Source organism: Phocoena sinus, chromosome 1 (genome assembly GCF_008692025.1).
Source record: "Phocoena sinus isolate mPhoSin1 chromosome 1, mPhoSin1.pri, whole genome shotgun sequence".
Lineage (NCBI taxonomy): Eukaryota > Metazoa > Chordata > Mammalia > Artiodactyla > Phocoenidae > Phocoena > Phocoena sinus.
In genome coordinates, this window is record NC_045763.1 from 68721200 (window position 1) to 68746737 (window position 25538).

At 36.8% G+C, this 25538-nt stretch overlaps 2 protein-coding genes across 17 annotated transcripts in view; one reads left to right on the forward strand and one right to left on the reverse strand.

Moving 5' to 3' along the window:
- Positions 1–18973, reverse strand: part of FUBP1 (far upstream element binding protein 1) — a 34030-nt gene extending 15057 nt beyond the window's left edge. For 3 of the 11 annotated variants that reach the window (XM_032611316.1, XM_032611336.1, XM_032611344.1), the window contains exons 1-17: positions 18673–18896; positions 12387–12477; positions 11498–11560; positions 10655–10693; positions 9636–9675; positions 9047–9099; positions 8883–8954; positions 8701–8758; positions 6891–7053; positions 6693–6791; positions 6467–6568; positions 6120–6222; positions 5920–6020; positions 5406–5547; positions 4614–4774; positions 1906–2057; positions 1741–1820 (exon numbers count right to left, since the gene is read on the reverse strand). In XM_032611316.1, coding sequence (XP_032467207.1) covers positions 1741–1820; positions 1906–2057; positions 4614–4774; positions 5406–5547; positions 5920–6020; positions 6120–6222; positions 6467–6568; positions 6693–6791; positions 6891–7053; positions 8701–8758; positions 8883–8954; positions 9047–9099; positions 9636–9675; positions 10655–10693; positions 11498–11560; positions 12387–12477; positions 18673–18792 — 1639 coding nt within the window. In that variant the 5' untranslated portion in view covers positions 18793–18896. Of the gene's footprint in view, positions 1–1740; positions 1821–1905; positions 2058–4613; positions 4775–5405; positions 5548–5919; positions 6021–6119; positions 6223–6466; positions 6569–6692; positions 6792–6890; positions 7054–8700; positions 8759–8882; positions 8955–9046; positions 9100–9635; positions 9676–10654; positions 10694–11497; positions 11561–12386; positions 12478–18672 lie in introns of all 11 variants that reach the window. The other 8 variants (XM_032611367.1, XM_032611326.1, XM_032611400.1 and 5 more) reach the window with 8 other exon arrangements.
- Positions 18974–19063: 90 nt separating this feature from the next.
- DNAJB4 (DnaJ heat shock protein family (Hsp40) member B4) overlaps positions 19064–25538 on the forward strand; it is a 41038-nt gene continuing 34563 nt past the window's right edge. Inside the window, exons 1-2 of one of the 6 annotated variants that reach the window (XM_032633001.1) lie at positions 19106–19822; positions 22991–23200. Coding sequence is in view for 1 of the 6 variants with exons in the window: in XM_032633021.1 (XP_032488912.1) it covers positions 19744–19822 (79 nt within the window). In the remaining 5 variants the exon portion in view is untranslated. Of the gene's footprint in view, positions 19823–22990; positions 23201–25538 lie in introns of all 6 variants that reach the window. The other 5 variants (XM_032633011.1, XM_032633039.1, XM_032633021.1 and 2 more) reach the window with 5 other exon arrangements.

A 25538-nucleotide genomic window follows, 5' to 3' on the forward strand; every position in this document is an offset into this window, starting at 1 on the left:
ATAGGGCCACATTTAAATACCAGGATGTTTAATACAAAGTAATGAAAATTTCATTTTGGTTTTTACATATAAGCAATATCTAACACTAGCTCTTATCTTTTAGCAAAATGGGTTATTTCTTTCCCAAAGGCATTGCTGAAAGTCACATTCATTAACCAATTCTTTCACTGATGACTTCACCACTACCCCAAGTGGGAAAATGAGACTGTGAAACAGAGACCACTTCTTATTCCCATCATTTCTCTCAATCATACTACCTACCCAAACAGAGCATCCAAATAGGTGCAGTCCTGCATCCTGCACATCCAAGTTACTCAATATAAATCTGCCCCTTAATTTTCTGTCTCTTCAGTGGTGGGATTCTTCTGCTTAATAACACCATACCAATTAACTTACAAGAGGGAAAGAAAAATCCTTCCATTCTTTAAACACTATTATACAATAAATCATATTTGACCCTTCTTAAGTCCTTCTAGCACAGTACTAACATTTTAAGTACGCATTTCTACAGAATGTAAATTCGTTGCTGCATACTCAGACCTTAGCGCACACAGTTTAGTTTCTTGAACGTGTGGGAGTTGTGGTTATTTGGTAACTGTCATGTTGTATCATCATGTTCCAAAGAGCATATACCTCCTATGAAATTAAGGTATGTTATAACACAGGGCCACCCTTAACTCCAGACATGTTTAATAAAATTCACTAAAACAATTTCATTTATATTATTTTAGTTTTTTAAAAAATAAGTATAGGGCTTCCCTGGTGGCACAGTGGTTGAGAGTCCGCCTGCTGATGCAGGGGACGCGGGTTTGTGCCCCAGTCCGGGAAGACCCCGCGTGCCGCAGAGTGGCTAGGCCCATGAGCCATGGCCGCTGAGCCTGCGTGGCCGGAGCCTGTGCTCCGCAACAGGAGAGGCCACAACAGTGAGAGGCCCGCGTACCACAAAAAAAAAAAACAACAAAAAAAAACTAAACTAAAAAGTAAGTATACTAGTGTGAAAAGGAATCTTTAATTCAGTACCTTCCTTGAAACTACTCCAGTGAAAGAGGCCTAAGAGGTATGTAGTAGGTGAGAAAAAAAAAAGGGATCATAAATAAAAGTTACTGGTTTCAATTAATGCTCTTTGACTGTGATGGAAAGAAAACCACAGGTTGGGAAAAGATTCAAGGATAGAATAAAATGTAACAGATAAAAATCACATCTGAACAGAGAAAATATTTAACTAAATTAATCTGAGAGTTCCAACATGCAGATATTTAATACAGGCCTGCTTTTTACTAATGTGAAGTTATATCAGAAATACTAAAATAGGCAACTTACATATCTTGAGAATTTGGAAGTTTAATGCCCAAGGATTAAACACTCCAACTGACTCTCACACAATTTTATAAATAAATATACACTATTCTTTCATGGATAATGTCACAATTAACATACATTTGATGGCACTAGCATCTAAAACCTAAGACGCTGTACTTCTTCCTATACTCTTGGCTTTTAGCATTCTGCTATATTCACTTCTAAAGTAGAGAAAGCCAAATGCAGGTAGAAAAAGACCTACGAAAATAGACCATACTCATAACAGTCTTATACACTGTAGTAGAACCAGAACCTAACACTTCTGCTGAAGGAGTGAAACAAGTGCAGAAAATGCACATAATCAACACTAGAAAATGTATAACTATAACAGGAGTGGCAAACAAAAACACAGATTACACCCAAATGATAAGCATCTTTTACCTGGATCTGGAGGGGCCTGTTGCTGCCAATGTGGATACGCATTTCCCCACCCTTGGGGAGCATAAGGGGCTGGAGGACCACTGAAAACACAGAAATCAATTTTAAAATAGTTTCCCAAAATCTAGAATCTTTGAGGAAAAGCCTAGAACCAAACTCAAAACTTACTGAGGAGCAGGGCCAGGTGGTCCCGGATTATAAGGTGCAGGGTTATATGGTCCCATCGGAGTTCCAGGCCCAGGGGGCCCAGGAGGCCCGTGGGGGCCTGGGACACCATGGGGCCCATGGGGTACAGGTGGCCCTAAAGGATTTACTGGGCCCTGCAAAAAAGCAAAAGACAAACAAAAATCAGAAAGACAGTAATGGTTAAACATTTCAAAGGCCAAATAACCTTCCATTTCTACCCTTTTACCTAACCACAAGCAATCTAAAATTTATGATTTTCTTCATTTCCTCACTCATGTTGCAAAACTTCTGAAAGGCATGTAAAATTAATTAAAATCAACAGCATTAGCAAAGAACTGAAACATTAACTTTACCTTCTATTCTTTTCAGGCTATTCCCTTTTCCATTATTTCCCTTTCCTTGTACAATTTTTACTTTTACTAACACTTTATCATCTTAATCATGGAAGCTTATCAAATATCAAGTTCTTACCTCTAGCTCTTCTCTCTCTGCATCTACTCTACATCTATTCACTTAACATTGTAATCAGAGAATCATGCTGACAATACAGTGCTCAAATTGCTTAGGTCTCATATCATGAACTGGCTATTGAATACTTCCCCAATAATGTAACAAGTTCTCACTCAACAAACCAGTCCTTCTCACAGCCTTCCTGTCACTGAGCCCCATTTCAATCAATAATTTATTTCCTCCCTTACCCTTTTTATCATAATTTTCTGAATACCATGAAGATTCCCTTTTTAATTGATTTAACAAATCAGGATATTTCGTATCTATTTCATGCCACATCATAATTAATAATGCTTAGTTGATTCTTTTTTGATAATCCAACTTGTAAGGACCACTAGATTTAACTGTTCTAAAATAAAATATTCCTTTCATGCAGTTAATACTCACCATGTGACAATTTGGACAAAAATGCTTAATCTATATATGGTTGTCAATTTTCTCACTACAATAAAGCCAAACTTCAAGACTTTCATAATAACCCGTCTCTTTAAGTCTCTAACTGCTGTCATTATCCCTCACTTCAATTATACATAACCTTTCCTTTCCAAATAGTAAAAAAAACGATTACTGAAAAAAGGTAGCAACATTTTTACAGGGCTTTGTGCTAGGCACTCTTTTAAGGGATAAACACACATACTTCAAACATTTAATCCCTATAACCCTAAAAGGTAGGTATGATTATCCTCACTCTCAGATGAAAAAGAGGCAAAGAAGAGTGTAATTATCTTCCCTCCAGGTCACACAGTAAATGATTCAGAGTATTTTGAACCCAAAGAGCCTGCCTCAAGAGTCCAAGTTCTTCTTAAGAGCTTCTCTTGAACAATATCTAGTCTGTCCATCAATCCAGAAGCAATGCTGATGATAGCAAAATCCAAAACCGAGATGCACTATTCATTTTTCTACCATCAATTCCTGCCATTACTGAGTCCAACAATTATTTTCTTCATTTTTTTGAACAATTATACTTATTCTCCACACCACAGAACTTATGTTTGTGTATATTTTTATAAGGTATTCTTTTTTTTTTTTAAATAAATCTGTCTATCTATCCTACCTACCTACCTACCTACCTATCTATCTTGGTTGTGTTAGGTCTTCGTTGCTACACGAGGGCTTTCTCTAGCTGCTGTGAGCAGGAGCTACTCTTCGCTGCAATGTGCAGGATCCTCATTGCGGTGGTTTCTCGTTGCGGAGCATGGGCTCTAGGCGTACGGGCTTCAGTAGTGGTGGCACGTGGGCTCAGTAGTTATGGCTCATGGGCTCTAGAGAGCAGACCCAGTAGTTGTGCCACACGGGCTTAGTTGCTCCGCGGCATGTGGGATCCTCCCGGACCAGGGATCAAACCCAGGTCCCCTGCATTGGCAGGTGGATTCTTAACCACAGCGCCACCAGGGAAGTCCCCATAAGGTATTCTGAAGTGTCTTTTGTACATCTATTTTTGTTTTCCCAAGCAGAGAGAAACACCCCATTCACAGCATGGCAAACATCAAGAAGAACTTTCCTAAGATACTCTAATTATTATTAATAATTTAAGATGCTCGTTCACGTTAATTCTTCACAGTAAGATAAACACAGTAAAGCACTATTTCCTATTTCCAAATTTGATCATGCATCAGAATCACCTGGAACATCCTTCTAAAATTAGATGCTGGGTCCTACTGCAGACATTCTGAATCAGAACTGTGTACGTTATATGTGTCAAGGTGTAAAGCACCCAAGCGCTCGACATTTTAAAACTCCCCAGACGACTGTCAGCCAGTCTAAGAATTAGGATTTATAGATTTCTACTTTACTGAGGGGGCAGGCATCTGATTCACCTTTGCTTCACCAAAGTTGGGTACGCAAGCCCTTAATAAATAGTGACTTCCTGTTAACTGTCTCCTTCAGGTATACTCCACTATCTTCCACCAACCCTAATATCGTAACTCAAGTAATGCTATCCTCTTATTTACCCACCCTCAAGTACAAGGTTCTGAACACCTGTAACTGTGTATTAACTGGGTTATTTTCATCACTGGAAAATCTCTTCTATATTGTATGTTTCTATTATGTGACCAGACCTATAATTTTAGAGTAGAAATTAACATTTTTCTGTACAGCACTTATAGGAACACATGAATTAATGTCTTATTTAACTAACAGGATCTGTGCTATCAATTGGAAGTTTAAAGCATACTCACACCAATCTTTTCTTCTATGAGTTGCCGAGCATAGTCTATTTGCTGTGGAGTGCCACGAATTGTAAATAACTTCATATTAGGATCTGCATTAGGTGGAGGATTTCTCTGAAGTTCTATTCTTGCACCAGACTGTTGGCTTATGCTTTTTATGGTTTCACCTCCTAAAATCAAAGCACAGTAATTTCTCTAAAGATTCAAAGGATACAGAGGAGCTATTCAAAACAAACTGGTCACAATTAAGAAGGAAGGTATGAACAGTATCCCATTTGCCAATATTCTACTAGGAGTTTCCATTTATTCTACACTTTAAATCAAATTATATGAAGCATTTCACACATTTAAGTTTTAAGACATAACTTAGTATGTCTGCACCCAACCTTAAAATGAATTATAACATCAAAATATTTGCTTCAAAGAAATTCCTTTTCTAAGCAACGTAAATATAAACTAACACAGTGACTTAAAAATTCAAAAATTTAAAAACATGTCAGGAAACAGCAAAATAAACAAAAACACTAACCACTTTCTAGGTCAGAAGAAAAATTTCTTACACTAATAATTATACTGTTGGTTCCCTTCTCTAGAAGCCAATGTGATTCAAATCCCACTCTTGACTTAAGTACATACAAAGCCCTTCATTTAGGCTTTAGGTATTACTATCAGCATTAAGAACACTTTTCTACTAAAACACAGCCAAAAAAAAATTATTGCTACTCATTTACAACAGCAACAGAAATAGCATCCAGAACCATTAAATTATTAACCACACATTAATAGTTTTAAATACATTGCCTTTTCCTATTATTAATCCAGTTTTTCCAGTTGGTACAATGAAATTAAATTCCTGTAGTCCACCAGGTGGTCCCATGTTCCAGTTGCCTTGACCTCTACCTCTTCCTCGACCACCAGGCCCAGGTCCACCAGGATTACCAGCCTAAAAGAGGGGAAAGACAAAGTCAGAAATATGCTCTTCTTTCCACAGTAAAATTATTACACATCTATTTCCCTTGACTTTCATTTTCCTAAATGAGAAGTTTAGAGAAGTTGGGACACACCTTGGCCCAAATAATCAAGAAATGACCACCACCATTTATTCCTTTTATGCTGTGGTGAATAAAGCAGTGCACTTATGTAGCTGCCGTCCTGCTCCAAAATGTTCACCTTAAAGCAATTTAAACTTTCTAGCTATTAATAAAGTATCACCAAACAGATTCTGATAAAAATAATATGGAGGGGGACTTTCACATTTAATGAAGGTATTTTTAAAATGAAAACAAAACAATGAAAATTTAACATTCTTTCAAACCTGAACACTTCGGAGAAGGTCTGTAATAATTTCTGCAGCATGTTGACATCGGTCTGGAGGTCCTGTTATTTGTGCTATTCTATCTGGTGTCGTTCCGTCATCTTTAAACAAAGGAAACAAATTGGATTAATTTAGCATTAAATTAATTAATGTCAAAAGTAACTGCCACCAACGCTTAGAAAATAAATATATGTACTCACCTGGCTTAAACTGAATTCGAACACCAGCATCATTTTGTATTTTTTTAATCATCTCTCCATTTCTTCCTATTACGATGCCAACAGCAAATCTTGGAATGGGGACCTTACGCAGAGAAGACCAAGCATTAGGAAAGCCATTTCCTGAAAAATTAATCTGCCCCAAACCATAGAAGTACTATATTTATATCAAAGAGGTTGGCAAGATACAAAGTACACATTCTGTATTCTAAGGTAGAAAGTGGGGGGGAAGACAGTACAATGTTAGAGAAGGCTATGTAAAACAAAACAGGAAAAACCTTATTTATGGACTAGCATTCAACCACTTCTAAATTGGTATTTTTACTTACATCTATTCCTTCATTTCCTCCTATTCTTGACCCATACTCATTTCGAACTTCTCTGAAACCACCTTGATCACGAATTAATTCTAACACCATTTCCTTGGCTTGCTGAAGTAGAAAAAATTACCCAATTTAGGAATCGTGTCTCAAAACACTGTAATTATTCATGCATGTGTTCCCCCTCTGCCATCCACCCCAAATCCCTCTTTGTAAAATATAAACTTAAGTTTACTTGAACTTTGTATGGGTCCCCTGTAATCCTAAGAGGTTTGTCAGCACCAGTGTTCTGAGGTCCATCTTGGATCATAACCATTTTAACTCCAGCCCGTTCCTGTTAATCACAGAAATCAGATGTATTAATAAGAGGGGAGAGGAAGGAAACGGGCTTCAAAACAGACAAAAAGTAATCGTTTTACAAACATAGTAATACCTGAAGTTGTTTAATAGTCTCTCCCCCCTTTCCAATGACTAATCCTGCTTTGCTAGCTGGAATCATGATTTCTTGAACCGCATTTCCTGGCCCATCACCATGATGGAAGCCAGGGGCTGGTCTTCCTTTTTCAACAATCTGGTCCAGTAACCGTTTTGCTGATCTGTTAACAAATTAATAGCCAATACAAAATAATATAATCAGGTACTCCTCCCATCCCAATTCAGGATAAGGTGGCCTAAAACTAAATTTTAACAATTAAAAGAAAATGCCATGAGTGTCAAAGACTGAAACCACACAATAAATTTTCTAGGTATCAATATATAATCAATATTTTTGAGAATAGTCCAAAATTCCCAAGACACACCCTACGTCTGAAGTTATCTCAGAATAAAGCTCATTCTCCCAAAAACTAAACGATGTGTTTACTTTTTAAAACCTTTACTTTGGTTACTCACATGTTAAAATTTATTTGTTCATTCAACAAATACTTAAGAAATGTCAACTATATGCCAGGTACTATTCTAGGTAATGGGGTTACAGCAATGAAATAAAAAGACAAGGTCCTTGCTGGCATGGCTTAACTTCATTAAATAAGTAAAAATAGCAGGTTAAAGAAACAACATGTCATTTGTGAAGTGCTATAAAGAAAACCAAAACAAGATAAGGAGGACAGGTTGTGTGTATGTATGTGAAGGGATGCTATTTTATGCAAAATACATGAATGAACAATTCCCTGGCGGTCCAGTGGTTAAGACTCTGCACTTCCACTGAAGCAGGCTCAAGTTCGATCCCTGGTCAGGGAACTAAGATCCCAGAAGCCGCATAGCAGGGCAAAGAAAAAAAAAAAAGAAAAATGAATGACCTTACTGATAAGGAGACATTTGAACCAAGACCTGAAGGAAGTAGAGGAGTGACTATGAAAATATCTGGGAAAAAATGTTCCAGGGAGAAGAAACAGAAAGTGCAAAGGACTCTAAAGAGAAGCACGCTTGGTGTGCTGAAAAAATAGAAAAGAGGCTAAATGGGGCTAGCACCAAGTGAGTTGGGAGAAGAATGGTAAAATATGAAGTGAGAAAGGTGGCAGGTAAGCCAAGACATAATAAAGACACTGACTTCTACTCTAAATGGGAAAGCATTAGAGGATCTTTGAGCAAAGTAGTGATATGAATTGATTCATATTTTAAAAGGATCGGTATGGCTATACTATAATTAGACAAGGCTAAAAAGAATGGAGACACGTTGTGGTAATATAGGCAAATGGTGTCATAGATAAGGTGACAGTACAGAAGGTGGCAAGAAGAGGCTGAATTCCAAATAACTGGGAAGGAAAAAATCCTTATGGATAAATGAGACTTCAGAGAAAGATAAAGTATTAAAACAGAGTTTTCATACACTGAAATGAGATGAAATGGATTGAGTAAAAGAAAAAGCATGGGCTGGAGAACAATGATTCTGTTTTTAACAATTTGAAGTTTAACATTTAAAGATGTCTAGTAGACATTCAAGTGGACAGTATACTAAGGAAGCAGCTGGATATGAATCTGGAATTTAGGGAAAGAAATCAAGGCTGAAGATTCAAGCAGAGCTACCACCTTTTAAGGAGTTTTTTTGTAAAAGAGAACAGAGAATTAGAAATGTGGGGTTTAGGGATGGTTTTCTGTTTAGAGGGATTTTCAAGCATGTTTATATGCTGTTAGAAATTTTCTAAAAAAGGGGAAAAGGAATAGTGCAGGAGAAAGTCAGTTCAATTGCAGGGACAATATCCTTCAGTAGGAAGGAAGGGCTGGAACATGATTTTCGTACTTACTGGACAGACTCAGGGGTTCCAGTTAACATACAAGACCTTTCTGGAAGGCCACCACTGTCTACAATTAAAAACAAACAAAAATCTTAGGCCAAGAAAATGTTAACAGCATCATTTTCACTAGCAACTTTAAAAATGCTAGTTTTCTTGTCACTTTGAAAATAATAGCAAGAGAATAACATTACCAGGAGCTATCTGTATTTTGCATCCAGATTCCTGTTGTATGCGTGAGATCTGTTCACCTCCTCTGCCAATTACTAGTAAGAAAAAAGAAAATTATTTGCTGAAAGATTTTAAAGTATGTTTTGATTATGTTTTTTCATAGCTTTAAAAAAATTAGATTACTTACTAAATCCAACCATCCCATCTGGAACTTTGTATTCTTCTGTCATTACAGATCTGCTAAGAAATAACAGAAACCAACATTTTCCTTCAAAGAAAGATAGATAATTTGTTTACAAATAAAAGGTAAACATAAAAATGGAAATCTAATGGCTCCTAATAGCTTAAACTAGATTTCTAGGCACATACTTAAAATACTCAAAGTCAAAATATGGGGCCTGAGTAGTTAAACCCAGTATCTTAATTAACGTCATACACATCAAGTGAGGAAGGTATGGTGGATGGAACAGTCTGAAGGCACGAACAAAAGAGTTGGGGTGCAGTTCAGGAGATATCATTTTAACAGTTATTTTAAATTCAGCTTAGTTCTTCTAAAGTGTGGCTAATTCCACCCATCCTTTCAAATTACAAACGTATCTCACTCAAGAAAACAGATCATTTGCTATCACCTATTTGAGTCAAGGGAAATGAGCTATATATACCAAAAAAAAAAAAAAGCAGACACATATTCACTATATACTAACTTGGCTGTGTTTCATATACAGTTCAACTAAAACTTGCAAAGTGCTCTTTGAAAAGCTTTTATTTGACTATACCTTTGCTGCTGATGCATCGGTGGTAACTGTGTTCCAAAAGCTACCAAAAAATTAAATAAAGTGAGAATTTAATTTAATTTAATTGACATATATTTAACAATATAATCATTTTAAGCAATTCTAAAATCTTTCCCTGACACACAGACAACACCCTGAAGAGCCCAAAATTTTATGCAGGATACTTAACACTGAGAGTGGGCAAGAAACTCAGTGAAATGGCAGACATTATTGGCAATAGCATAGAAGAAAAACTGTCCTTTTTCAAGCAGCATAAGCAAAGATTAAGAAATGGAGCTATAACCCCTATGTTCATAGGAGCACTATTCACAATAGCCAAGACATGGAAATAACCTAAATGTCCATTGACAGATGAATGGATAAAGAAGATGTGGTACGTATATACAATGGAATACTACTCAGCCATAAAAAAGAATGAAATAATGCCATTTGCAACAACATGGATGCAACTAGATATCCATACTAAGTCAGAAAGAGAAAGACAAATATATGATATCACTTATATGTGGAATCTAAAATTTGACACAAATGATTCCACCTACAAAACAGACACAGACTAGTGGACAGAGAACAGACTTAAGGTGGTGGGGGTGGTGGTGGGCTGGGAGAGGGATGGAGTGGGAAGTTGGGGTTAGCAGATATAAGCTAATATGTACAGAATGGATAAACAATGAGTTCTTACTACATAGCACAAAGAACTACATTCAATAGCCAATGATAAACCATAATGAAATGTATAACAACTGTACTTCAAAAACAGAGCTATAAAAATAAATTGAACATGTAAAATGACTTAGCAACTAAATCTGAAATTATATTGATACATGGCCATAACTGAACTGGGAGATAGAAGGTATATTTTTACAAATAAATTCATACAAAAAGATAATTTATGGCCTCCAACTAACTTCAAAGATACCAAACAAAACATAGGAACAAAGCCCTAATATTAAAATCCACAGTTACTTTAACTTTTAACCCAATTTAAAATAAATACTTACAGTCATTTTGAGGAGCAACTTTCTTAGCATCTGGCTGATCTGTAAAATTAAGAGTCTTTTAATTTTTTGCCAGTAAGTACAAACATAAGACTTAGCTCCCCCATGCCCAATCAAGAATACCAATATAAACATTTACTGAAATAGCTGAGGGTATGGTTTATCATTTGAACCAAAACTGCCAAAACTCAACCCAAACACTTAGTGATCGAAAGAAAACGGCATTTCTTTCATTCTCTTCATGTTTAAAAGATGCACAGACATTTAAAAAAGTTCTCTTTTACGGAATCAAATCACTGACCTTAATGTATGTTAAGCACTTTAGAATGATACAAGACAAAGTATTTAGTCCGTTACTTAGCAAAACATCACATGCTAAAGTCTAATGATGCTTCCCACTGTAGGAACTGAAGATTGGAAGGAAAAAAACCTATCAAAATGTGAAAATTTGACATATCAAAAGTTGAGTGTATCTGACAGTGAACACAAAGCTATGAAAAATAAGTAAAAAATCACATTGCAAGGCAATCTCAATCTAAACTGTTCTACTGTTCCTAACCAAACATTTCACAGCATAAACTTCAAAAGAAACTCAAACAACTACATGACTTCATCTTTATCTACATCCTTTACACACATGAATACAATGCGTACCTTAGAATAGACAACCTACAGCTCAAAGTACTACGTTCTCCTCCCCCCTTCAAACTTAAATGATTAAACATCAGAATGTTGTGCAACAAAAATTCAGACACATAATCCAAGAAATATTTGTGTCCATTTAAGAATCCACTGGTTTATTTCACGTTTACATACTGAACACAGGTAATAAATAAAAATTCCTGCCTTTAAAAGGAGAGGGCATTCCCTCCCAGTGTGTTGTACTGCTCGGACTTGTCCAAGAGCCATCTACACATAAAATAAAAAGAATACATTACATACAACATCTGAAGCATCATTAGCTCATTTTTTTTGTATATTAAAACCTCACTATAAATGTGAAAGACACTTAAATAAAAGGAAACCAAGCACTCCTGGTCAAAAGCTACAAATACATTCTATATGCTCATTCAGAATCCTCCTTTAAAAAAAAAAAGGGCAAAAAGAAAACGTATCAAAATTCATACATCAAATCTAAAACAAAAAAATATGTGCAGACTTCTAAGTTCAGAAGGTTCAACAATTACGTTTTTAAAAAATACAAGGCACTGTTTATCTACTGTTTTAAGCCACATTTTGAGTTAAACCTGAAACACAAAACAAGGTACTAAAACAAACAAAAAATGGTATAACCTGCAACACACTAAAGTAGCAAACTATAACAACTTCAACCTTTAAAGTGAAATCTGAAATAACAAAGTAATGAGAATACAGCATCTCAGATTAATTCATGTATGATGAGAAAAACCCATGAAATGTTTCCTAAACATTTTGTATTTTTGTTTTCTTCAGTATATTAACAAGTCGTCTGTGCAAACTATCAATCTGGCACAATCCTAAAAGAGGGAAAATGATGTTCTCTAGTAAGACAAAACTGGCTGGTTAACTCAAAATTTACCTACCTTGTCTAGGTCTCTTTTCCCCCCTCTCCTTTTGAGTCCAATATAACCCTTACAATTTTAGGAACCTTATGATAAAAGCAATGTTTCAAAAAAAGAACATCTGAAAAATACTGAAAATCACTTCAACTAAACTCTGTGTAAAACAATTTAAAATATTTATGGCTATAACTTACCTCCATCTTCCAAAGGTCTTTTCTGTCCCCCATAACCATAGTCATTTGAATTCAGTGATGTACCAGCATCACCTCCAATTTTTGCTGCAATCTTAAAAAACAAAAAACACACCGTCATTAAGGATAGCATCATAACTACATTATTTCCTAATATATGCTAAATATCTATCACATAAGAAAATTAATTTGATAGACAAATTAAAATTACAGTTCAATTTATTAATATCATTAATAACTTCAGAGTTAACAAATAATCATCATCTGGAATTGCTTCTGATATATCTCTATAAAAACAAAGAAGTAATCAATTAAGAATCTTTAGAAGACTGACCAAATAACTTTGAGGAAAATATGGATCCTAATCCTATCTTCTCCATGTCTCTCTCCCATGACTCTCTGTGTTGGTATAGGGAGAACGTGAACAGGCTAAGGCTGTGCTGTCTAATAAGGTAAAATGTTAGCCACATTTGGTTACTGAGTATTTATATGTCTAGTCCAAATTGAGATGTACTTCAAGTGTAAAATGCACACCAGATAGCGAAACCTTGGAACAAATATAAAGAATGTAAAGCGTCTCAAAAATTTTTATACTGAACATGTTAAAAAGGTAATATTTTAGATATGTTGGGTTAAACAAAATATGTAACTTGCATTATACTTCTACTGGACAATCTTTTTCTAAGGGAACGAGGAGGTGTGGAGGAAGCCTGGGAAGTTGTACGTCTAAGGAAGTCTCTGTTACAGAACCACAACTCATTTCATTGTTAGAGACTTTTAACTTTTAGAGTGGGGCAAACATCGTGTAAGAAACACCAGCCTCGGGCTTCCCTGGTGGCGCAGTGGTTGAGAGTCCGCCTGCCGATGCAGGGGACACGGGTTCGTGCCCCGGTCTGGGAAGATCCCACATGCCGCGGAGCGGCCACAACAGTAAGAGGCCTGCATACCGCAAAAAAAAAAAAAAAAAAAAAGAAAAAAGAAACACCAGCCTCAAGTCATAAGTGGGGCACAATCAGGGGTTATTTACTGCATTTTTCTATGAAAAGGGAAATGGAACTAAAATTGCTGAGTGCCAGCAAAAGGCCAAACTCTGTATTATAATAAATGTTTTATACTCATTTTGTCACTGAATCATCACAACAATTCTATGAGGTACAGTATTTAGTGAGATAGATATCCATTTTACAATTGAAAACAATCTCAAGAGGTAACTTAACCAATGTTACATAGTAAGTCAATGGTGGAGAAGTCCCAATTTCTACACACCTCCTTGACAGTTACTACAAGTGGTAATCACCAAAGATGGGTGATGGGCTCATTAGAGTTCACCACGTTATTCTTTCAATTCTGAGTATGCTTGAAATTATCCATGATAAAAATTAAACAGAAAATGAAACTTTTGGTGACTGGAATTCTTCTAAAAAGGTGTTGATGTGGAACTAAACCAAGTGCCTCAAGCTTCATTATAATTAGAAAACTGGAAAGGATAAGCGTATTAAACGACTTGAATCCAACATGTATCACGTAAGTCCTAAACATATATCAGTTCCCATATACCAAATGTATTTCCTAGGATTCCTAGGTTTCTCTTTTTCTCATCTGTAAATGCAAACACCCACCACAAAGCATATTAGGATTAAATATAAAAATGCTCAACAAGAAAGGTATACAATTATGTATTTCCTGACTTTATAGCTTTGATCACTCTAACCTATCTTAATCATCTCTCACTTTCTCAAAAGCTTATTCGAATCTTTGATCTAATTAAAATCTTATTTCTTTCCTGAAAGTTTTCCTCATCACATCTGAGAACTGCTTTTCCACCATTCAGTTTTAAAGCAATCAGCATTTGAATTGTACCTCAGGAAATTTAACATACTGCTAGGCATTGATGTTATGAGGAAAATATTTCTGGCCCAAGGAAAGAGTTAATACTAATGAAAGAAAATGGTTAAGGCTGGTAGTACCTTCTGCAGTTAGCTTTTATAAACACTGAGTTTGCAAAGCAGCACTCCTTGAACTCCAAGGAACTTCTGCACAGAAAAAGGATATTTATTTATACCTCCCTATCCACTGAATAGTTCTAAAAATATCCAGCTGAAAATAAAATTGATCTTTAGTTCACTCAGAAGAACCAGTTAACACCGTCTCAAAAATTCAGAACCAATACAAAAACATTAAAGAACTATTAGAAAAAATACTAACACAGATTTAATCAATTCTCCAAGATCAATAGAAAACATACACTTCCTAGGTCACTGCACAGAATTTAAGAGAAACAGTAATTCCTAAAATCCAATCTCTAACTATATAAAATTCTTATGAGACTAGTAGAATTAAGTGTAGGTAACTTCTTTGATTTTCAATTTACAGTAAAAATTCAAGCTTTCCATTTGGACCCTGCCTACTTCTCAAATGAGTAAATATTTTTTGTGCTTTCAATGTTTTAGCATTTTCCACCTTTCTTCATCAATTATTCCTAGAATCCAAGAATTCTGGAGTTGAAAGGAAATTTGAGATTATTCAGTCATACCACCTGATTTTAGAGATTAAAACGACAAGAACAAAACCACAAACAACACACAAAAAGCTGATTTTCAGAAGTAATTACCTAAATGCCCAAAATGACTATCTCCTAATTTTCAGTCTACATGCTTCCTTAGGCTTTGGGGTCCAACCGTGATTTGGGGTCAGTGGTAATTCTGGTTTTACTGCTTTGTGTCCTTGCCAAATTTTCTTAAGCATTTTGTGACTCATTCATCTTCTGTGTACAAAAGAGATAAATAGTTTCTACACTTACCCTGTAGAATAGTTGTGAGAATTAAATGAATTAATATAAATATGCTTAGCACAGAGCCTAATATGTAGCATATAAATTGCCAGTTACTATGAACAAATCAGCACACTTTAATTCAACTATAAAGCAGGTTCACAAGACTTCAAATATTCAATTTAAAAAATTTAACATGTTTTTATTTGTACTGGCCAAAGATATACACTTTGAAAGAACATAATTATTTTCAGAACAAAATTTCATTACTGCTTTAATTCATTAAAGATATCTGTTGATTCAATTCAATAAATAATGAGTACCTACTATGGGCAAGGTCCTAATGGATTCAATTCCTATGCACCAGAAATGTGAAGAGGCTAGAAATATTACTAGCCCACCACTTTATTAGCATTGTCCCCTCTTTACAGCCCAGAAATCTGTGCTTTATTATCATAATCAAGCTTTGCTATCCCGTCTCAAAATGTGTTAAAAAAAAAAACAACCAAACAACCCCCCCCCACCCCACACACACTCAAATACTAGTTTTCACTGGAGATTAATGCTAAGTAAAAAGTCAACAGTCCTATTTTATAAATTCTTCATTGCATTCAAACATAATACAGTCTGAATTACTTTCACAATTATCAAGAAAGAGATTTCAAGAATTGAGTACTTAACGACTAATTTAATAGTTGTTTAGAGGGGAAGTGATGAGGATTGATATTCTTGCATAACCTGTGATCTACCACTATACTTAGTCTCAGTCTCTGATTCACTTCTATCTTCATATAACCTTAAGGGGAAAAAAGTAGATAGATGTATCTCAATTTTCCAGTGTTTCAAAGACAGAACTTGTTATCAGTGTGATCACTAAAGATCTAATCAAAGAATTTCAACATCACCCTCTGCAGTTACAGTTTGAAATACCCAAATACAAATTTCTAAAGTAGACAGGTTGGAAACCTAAACTAGAGAAGCAGTCTGGTGCCCCTGTGCTAGATTTAGCTCACAGAATATTATAAAAATCTGGAAATTTCACATTAAGAAAATAAGCTATTAGAATTCTCTGGAAAAAAGACTGAGCAACTCAGCCTCAATTGCCTCATGGCAACAATCAGCTAGAGTAAATGCTACTAGCATTTACTAGATAGGGACCAGGGATCCCTATCATTTGTTCTGCTTTCCTGCATAACAAAGAACTATCCAGCTGAAATGCCAATAGCTTCCCAAGCAGTATGCAGCTCTTTAAAGGCAAGAAGCTGTTCTTAAACCTCTTCCTTCCAAAGAACACAGCACAATACTCTAGACAAAGAAAAGAAACTTAAGGTTAGATGGAGATCTTGGAAATATAATTCAGTATCCATTTAATATAGATAAGGAAAAAAGTATTTCAGGGATTAACCTAATTTGTCCCTTCAGCCCAAGCACTTTTCCCTATACTCCACTTACATAATCAGACAAGCAGCTCTACAACCAATATACAGAGGCACTCTCAAATGTAACCAGAAGGGGCAATTCAACTCAAATGCTAAATATGAGAATCTCAGATTTAAGATCAATTCTGTAGAAACAATCAAATTACAGCAAAGACACTTGTAAATTTTATTACAGAAAGGGCACTGGGGCAGCTATTGGCATATAAACAGAGGACAAGAAATTCATAGTTTGAGGACAATTTCTATATTTAAAAAGGCAGTCTAAATAAGAAAATTGTCTTCAGAAGTTGTATCCACCTGTACCTTTTCTCACCTCATTTTCCACCCTCCTTCCCCCACGCAACCCTATCCTCCAGTGACTTCACTCTTAGGTTCTTGTCATCCCCCAAACCCCCATACCTTTGCACATGCTGCTTCTTTCTCCACTGGTCAAACTCTCACTCATTCTTTAATGCCTTGCTTAAAATATCAGTCCTTTACTTTGGCAGTTATGTACCCCAATCCCTGGTGTTATGTACAGTACCTGATTCACAGAACTCTAAAATGTTTATAGAACAAATGGATGAATTAACAGTGCCCATATTTTGTCTACTGTTTGAAAGCGTTAATCAGATACTTCTATTCTTTTGTCTTTGGTTCCTTGACCATCATAGCTTCCTAGAAGGCAGAAACCTAATTAACACACTTAAAAAGTCTCCAGTATTTATGTACAGTGTGTGTCACAAATTAATTCAATATGCTGGTTGAATAAAATAATTCAGGTGAGTCTTCCAATCCAATCTAATAAAACCCTTCTAACAGAGTTCCTGACATTATATAAATGTTTCAGTCACTATTCTAAACATGTTCAGAAGTAGTAAATAAGAATAAGGTGAATAAATCGCAGAATTAGGGTTAATGATGACCTTCTGTTGACTCCTTGGAAAATTTCTGATTAAAAACAAGTACAGGTACATTTTTATTTATAATGTGTTCACATTATAAAAATATGAGCGCTTTGCTACATCACTACAGATTTTATGGATTTTGACTCAAATGATCCTTTAATCCAACCGGGGGGTGAAAAATAAGTTAACGAAGTGAACTAATGTAATCAAAACATACCACAAAATTGGATTCTGATTACCATGAGCTTAACACTGTACTCTAAAAATCTCTAGCATCTAACACGCATCATGTCATAACGAGAATATAAGATTCTTACTTTTACTTAGACACAAGTCCATACCAACATCACACGTTTTAAAATTACATTAAGGGACTATCTAATAAAGATAAAGTTCAAATAAAATCCTGGAAAATAACTTTTTTTTTTTTTTTACAGCTTTTGTTTGGAAAAGTGGTGCCTTCAGGGCAAATGTACGCACCTACGTAATACAAAGAGGTCTGGTCAGTTTACGACTCTGAACTGAGAGGCAGATTCAAATTGAAACTTAGGGTATAATGGCCCTGAAGCCATTTTGAGAAGTAAGAGGGAAGGAACAGTAGAACACGCGTAAATCCCGCCCTGAAGAGGGATTCCAACGCGGAATACGAGTGCTCGCCTCTAATTTTCTTCCTTGAAGGTGTGAAAGTGTATGGTACCGAAAGATTAATTGCGGGAGAGCTCGAACGGGTTGGAAGCTCTAAAGACTGCTTTAATGACAGATCCCTTCCCTTACCATGGCTCCTGCGGACAGACCCTAGTCCTTTCCCAAACTCATTACTAGAAGCTTCCATACTATTGTGTAAAAACTACGCGCGCTTTACCCCATGGAAGAGGATGTTCACTCCGAGGAAAAGGAAATGCTAACACCCTGGAGAAAAAAGCGCGAGTACCGCAGAAACGGGAGAAAAAAATCTAAAGCCATCTTCGCGTAGCACGCGTTGGGGTTCAAAGTGGCTTAGACACCAAGAACACAAAACCGAGTTCCAGCCTCTATTCGATATTACCAACGTGAAGAAACGTGAGTCTCGTCACATTTCAGAGGGCGGAAGGGCACTTCTTTCCTCTTCCTCATGCGCGAAGAAGTAGCGGCCTACTCAGCCAACGGCCAATTACCGTGAGCTGTCGGGGTCTCGCCGCGCGATCCAGACTTACCTGTCGGGCTCTCTGCAGCGCATCTTTGAAAGCATCGTTAACTCCTCCACCACCACCGCCGCCGCCTCCACCACCAGCTGAGCCAGAGGAGGGTGGAGGCACTGTTGAATAATCTGCCATGCCTACTCTACAGTGGCCGCTACCGCTTCTTCGCAGGGACCTCTCAACCAACTGCTAAGAAAGAAAGAAAATGGCGGCCGCCGAGGCTGTATCACATTCTTGTGCGACCATCGTGCCGTAGAGGGGCGGAGACTTAAAGAAGAAAATCTCGCGATGTTTTGAAGCAACGCGCTGGTGTGGGGGTGAGGCTGGAAAAAGCCAGGCAGCGAGATATCGCGAGAATTGTCTTTAGATTTCGCGAGAATGGGGTTTCTATTGGCGCCTCCTCTATGCGCGTTTTTGGGTTGAGGTGGTGCGATCATGCCTCTGGGTTAGTGGACCGGTGAGCTGGCCGCCGTCTGCTTGAATTTTTGAAAGGCTGGAGGAAAGGAGTAGTTTCTTATCGGTCGCCGCCTCAAGGAGGTAGAATGGGTGGACTTTCCGCCCAGGGTCATTCTGTGTACTAATGGGGAAGTGGGGGACGTTGATAGGCGTAACGGCGGCGCAGCAGTGTCTAGAGCGTGCCCCCGGGAGGGCATGTGGGAGACGCGCGCGTTGGCCGCCGCGCGGTGATGCTCCCGAAAACGTCCGCCCGGCATAGCGGGAACGCGGCATGATTTTATGGGTAGTGAAGTGTCCCTGCATTTCACTTCCAGATTGCCAGTTTTGAGTTTTGTCACAAGTGGGGATGAATTTAGGCCGGAGGCCTTCGTTCTCGAGCTGATTTCTAAGTTATTGTGTAAATTCTTTGGATGAGGCTGTGACGATATGACTGCCCTTTTCTTTACCTTTTAAAAATGTAATTGTTCCTAAAATTCAGTTTTAGCCAGACTCAGTAACGTAGTATCGTATGTCTCCATGGCCATTTATTGAGGTCCTTATAGATAAGAAACGGCGTCCATTTCTTGACCAAAATTGGCTTTGTGGCTTCTTCGAAATAGTTTCCCTCAGCCGCAACCTGTGAGAACTCTGATGTTTTGTATTGTCATCCCGGGACTAGATGATGATGATATTGATTATTTTGTTTTTTGTTCTCTACTTCAGTTATCAGGTAATTTCTTTCTGGAGCATATCGCGGCACGTAGTTTACTGCATTAGTGGTAGTAGTTTCAAGCCCATTAGAATGCTTTAGGAGTCGATCACAGTGATTTTACTTTTCCCCCAAATTCTTTCCCTTTAGATAACAAAGAATGAGGTAAAATGAACTTTACCAACTTTGGTATTTTGTGTTTAGTGAGTTAGGTCTCAAAGAGTACTTTGCCCATTGCTAGTCTTAGAGTAATAAAGAGAAACATGTGGTGCAGTCTTACTTATACCTGAAATTAATGTATCCACTTGCTGAAGGCCCAAAGTAAGTCTGATAGCAGTTACATGCACACAGGTACAAGTGGGCCATCATTTTCCCATAATTAGCTTTTCCTACCATTTTATCCATTTACAGCTCTGATTATGTCCTTCAGTGTGCATAGCCATCTATTTCGATTTGGGGGGGAATTTGTATTTGGAAAAGCAGTGAATGTGTTGGACTACAGATTTAAGCATAACTGGTAAAAAGAAAAACTGTATAAGCAGTGTTGGGTGGTATTGCTAAATAGGATTTCTTCAGCTGTGCTTTGAGCAAGTCTGTCCAATAAATGGCATTTATTAATCATTAACTGATTTTTTCCTATGTTATTAATTAGACATATACCAGTTAGTCCTGACCAACATAGTGTTAGTCACAGAGTGGTATAATTTACCTCCAAAGAAATAAACTTTGTTTCATGTATACCACAATTTTAGTTATCTCTAAACATTGATAATAAGTAAAGACCTCCATTTCTAGTTTTTTTTGGTAGAGTCTCCTGGAAGTACGGGTATTCTAGGATGGGAACCATTTGGAATCAGTCAAGATCAGGATTTCTCAACCTTAGCACTATTGACACTTTATGGCCAAGTAATTTTTTATTTTATAGCACTACTGTGCATTGTAGTATGTTTAGCAGCATCCTTGGCCTCTACCCATAGATGCCAGTAGAACCTGTACCAATATGAGAACCCCCATACCAATTATGACAACCAAAAATGTCTCCAGAGATTGCAGATGTCCCCTGGGAGGCAAAATCACTCCACAGTGAGAACCACTGGTCAGCCTTGATTGCTGCCCCTGATTTTTCCATCAAGAAGACCTATTTACCTTACTTCAGAGGTATATTCCACATTCCACTACTCTTCATCTCCACTACTCCTGAGTTACCGTCACCTCAGTCTTGGGCTGTTACAGTAGCATTTTAGTTGTTTTTTCTGCTTCCACCCTTAACATCTTTACAATTTACTTATAAAAATTATGAAATTTTGTACAGCGAAGTATATAATGTATGTATGTAATGTCTCAAATGTAACAAGCACCCATGTATCTGCTTTCCAGGAATGTTCTCCAAAAAGTAGACCATTACCAGTACTCTTGAAGCTCAAGGGTGCCTTTACTTGAATGTATTACAATTGTTTCTTCATATAGCAGCTTAAAAGCTTTCTTTAAAACATAGATCATCTCACCTAGTCTTCTCTCCTGTTGCACTTTATTTTTTTTTTAATTTTTTTTTTTCCTGTTGCACTTTAAATCCCATCTCCTGGAATGGCCTAAGGGTGCCATGTAATCAGGCTACTATCTAAACACTCCTGCTCCTCATTCTATTTGAGCCACCTTGCTGTCCAAGAACATTCCTGCCTCTAGGGCTTTATGCTTGCATCTTCCTCTGCCTGATTCAGATGTTCTTATAGACCTTCACATGGATGATTTGCCCTCATCATTTGGGTCTCAGTTCAGATGTCATCTCCCTAGACCATCTCTGACCTCTGTTGTGCCATTCTGCAATCACTCTCCAATTACCATGTTCTCTTTATAGAATTTATCGGAAATTATGTCGTATGTGTTTACTTGTTTATTGTCTCTTCCATTAGATTGTAAACTGCTGGAGAGCAAGGACCTTGTCTGTCTCTACCACTGACTAGTCCCTAACACATAGTCTTAGCTTTCTAGATATTTGTTGAATGAATGAATGTCGAAAAAAATCCATCTCTACATTTTAGTTGATTTTGTGACCTTGGTCAAGTGAACTTAGACTCTGTGTCTCAGATTTCTCATCTACATAATGATCATAACCTGCATTGGTATCCTCAAATGAGGTATCTCTGTGAGCTCTTCAGAAACTGGAAAGTGCTATCAAATGGAAATTGGCTTTATTAAACATAGAATTTGGCTTCTGGTATTTCATAATTAGGAAAGGATAATCCGTGGTACTCCACTTCTATAAATTTTTTGGATTAAACATCTATGTTCAAATCTTAGTTTTGGTAAAACCCAGGATCTTGTAACAGCAACTGAATTGTAGGAAAACTATAACCAGTGACTTGATTTGGTTATATGTGAATTAGTTCTGAGTCCACTCAGTCTTCTCAAAGCCATTTGTAGTTTGCTGGTTACTCTAGATAATTTCATTATAACTGATGAAATCAGAGTTTTCTTGACTAAATGCATTTCCCTTTGCAATGTAAATCCTCTTAAAAGTGGATGTATCATAGCTAATCTAAAACTGGTTTATTGTGCTTTGAGAGATTGGCTAAATTTAAAGCTGAATTCTATTTTATAGCACTGTCTTATAGAAATTAGTATTCCATATTTCATTCTCAGGATGAAGCAAAAGTCAATGTTTTTAAGCTTATAAAAGTCTAGCTGGGGCATTCAGTTTTATCAAATAACAGAGTAAAAAGATTAGTAAAGATAGTACAAGTTGGAATGTACTGGCAACATTCTTCATTTTACCTTCTGATTTATTGGTTACCAAATGACTGATTCTTTCTCAGCATAACTTTCCACTGTTGGATTAGTTAAATCTGTGTGAAATATTAACAGATTCTTATTTTATAGCTATTGGAGAAAAAGTCCATTATAGCTTTTTGGATAGGCATTTTAGAGTGGCAAAATTGTACAGACTTCCTGCTTCATCTTTATATCTATCACCCACCTCCTAACAACTCTTAGCCAAAAGGAGCTGATAACTTTATGCTGTATTCTGTGTGTCATTTGAACCAGGCCTGTATTTTCTCAGTGCACAGTCACAACAGATTCAGGTTAAATGTGAGGAGGAAAGTGGCCAGTTAGTTCAAAGTAAAGTAAGTGGTCCAGGATGTTGGTCATGGGTCTTAATGACTTTTGTATCCTTTCTGATTGAGTTTGTAGGATTCTGTTTCAGACTGTGTGAATGGAAGCAAGAACTATCAGTACTTGCATTATAAAGGACAAAGTTGTTAACACAAATGTAACTTGGGAACTTTGTGGAGAACAACAGTTTGACTAGTGTCTGAAACTGGAGGCAGCCCCATGTAGTGAAAAGAACTCTGGACTTGGTCCCAGAGGATCTAGATTCAAGTCTGACCCATGTGCCCTTTGGTAAGTCACATAACTTCCTTTTACCAGCATACCAGAGACGGCAGTTTAATCTGTTTTTGAAAAGTAAACGATAATAAAAATGTCTTATGTTTTTACACCATGATTTCTGTCTTTTCTCTTTCAGAAGTCACCATAGTATCATCTCACCTTCAGTTATTAGAAATTTCTTCTCTGATTTGGATGTCAGATTTAATAGTATGTCCTGATTGAAAGGCTGTTAGAGCATTGACAAATCCTCTAGGATATTGCTCATGACCATTGATTTGCCATAAATCCAGCCTTTTGCCATCCTTGTCATTCCCACCTATTCATAACTGTAGAGCCCTTGGGCCTTTGCACATATCTTTCTCTTTGTCAGGAACACTCCTCACCTCTTCCATTTCACTGTTGCCTGTTGAAAATTTTCCATTTTTCCAGAAAACCTGTCCAGAACTATCAAATTTAGGGATTCCTATTTGTATTCATGTACCATATCATGGTAATAATACCATAATATCATTTATTGTTTAGAATTCCCACTAGATTATAAGGTTCATGACAGTAAGGGCTATGCCTTTTTCTGTGTCTTTACTGCATAGCACACTCTAAAGTGCTATATACTGGGCACTGTAAGTGCTTTACATGTATTTTATTCATTTATCCTCACATTGGCTTTATGAGATAGGCGCTATTAAAATCTCCATTTTGCTGGGGTACAGATGAGCTAACGAATTTGTCCAGGCTCACATGTTAGTAAATGTTAGAGCTGAGATTTGAACCTAGGCAGCCTGACTTGAAAGAATGGAAGAATCTATTAAAAATCTATGAAATGTATCTCTTTGTAATTTCTAGGGTATGAGTCACAATTTGGTATTTCTTACTTGGATGTTTAAAATATTTGCATTAGTTTTTAGCAAGACTTAGACTAAAATTCTTCATGGGAAGACAGCTCTTAATGTAAGGTAATAAAAGTAGATTACTTACAAAATTTAAAAAACCCGTGTGTCGTGTAACATTATAGAAGCTTGTTTCTCTGTATTGCTAATTGCACTGGGTGGATTAGTAATATGCCTTACTAAAGTATATAGTGCTTTATGGTGTGTGTGTGTATATATACATATATACCTGTATATTTGATGATGATTAGTGTTATTTTTCAAATACATCGTTCAGGGGGTTTATGTGTTTGTAGTACACATCACTAACTAGGTTGTAAGACTTCTCAAGACAAGGATAAGATTGATTAATTTTAATTTTTCCCCTGTATTACCACACAGTCCCTGTGATAATGTTTGCAAAATTCATATATTTACTGTTCTTAGTCTCCCTTTATTTTGTGGTCAAAAGCATCTCTATTTGTTCCTCCCCTACTTAGATCATTTATTTATACATTGGTTCCTTTCACTTCTTCTGTTACATTTATCTTTTTCATTAAATTTTTAGCCAAGTAAAGAGTCTGATAAAAAATCATCTTTTTTCACGAAACTTAACCTGACTAACCAATTCCAGTGATCTTGCCCTTAATTTAATGGTTGTCTGCATTTGTTACAAGGAGATTTTTTTTAAATGTGAAAGCTGAGCCACAACTACCACTTCCAGAAACTCTGGTTTAACTGGTCTATATCTGTATCTGTAAAAACTTCCTATGTTGATTTTATTTGTTTATTTAATTTAGCTGTGCCGGATCTTAGTTGCGGCATGTGGGATCTTCATTGCAGCATGCATGCGGGATCTAGTTCCCTGACCAGGGATTGATACCTGGGCCGCCTGCATTGGGAGCGCAGAGTCTTAACCGTTGGACCTCCAGGGAAGTCCCCCTATGTTGATTTTTTTTAAGTGCAGCCCACACTTGAAAACCACTGAAATAAAAAGTCTATATGCTCCATCAGATTTTTGCTTATTTTTAATGCCTTGCAGTTTGTTCTCTAGTTGTTATGGGCATATAGTTTTGAGAACTCAAGCTCTAGAAACATTTTCTATTTTTGAACCTATCAACTTTTTGTTGATATAGGCTAATGGCAATGTTAATTGAACAGGGCCACCAGCATCATCTGGGGGTGCTTTTAAAAATGTGGATACCTGGGCCCCACCTGGATGTAGTGAATCATTTTTATGGGAAATTACACTTTTTTAAATGTGTCTTAGGGGAATATTCTGGTGGTCCAGTGGTTAGGACTAGGTGCTCTCATTGCCAGGGGCCTGGGTTCCATCCCTGGTTGGGGAACTAAGATCCCGCAAGCCATGGGGCATGGCCAAAAAAAAAAGCATCTTAGATTCTTATGCTCATCAAAGTTTGAAAACTGACACTTTATGCAAAAAGTATTTAATAAGTATTTACATAATTAAGCTGAATTAAAAT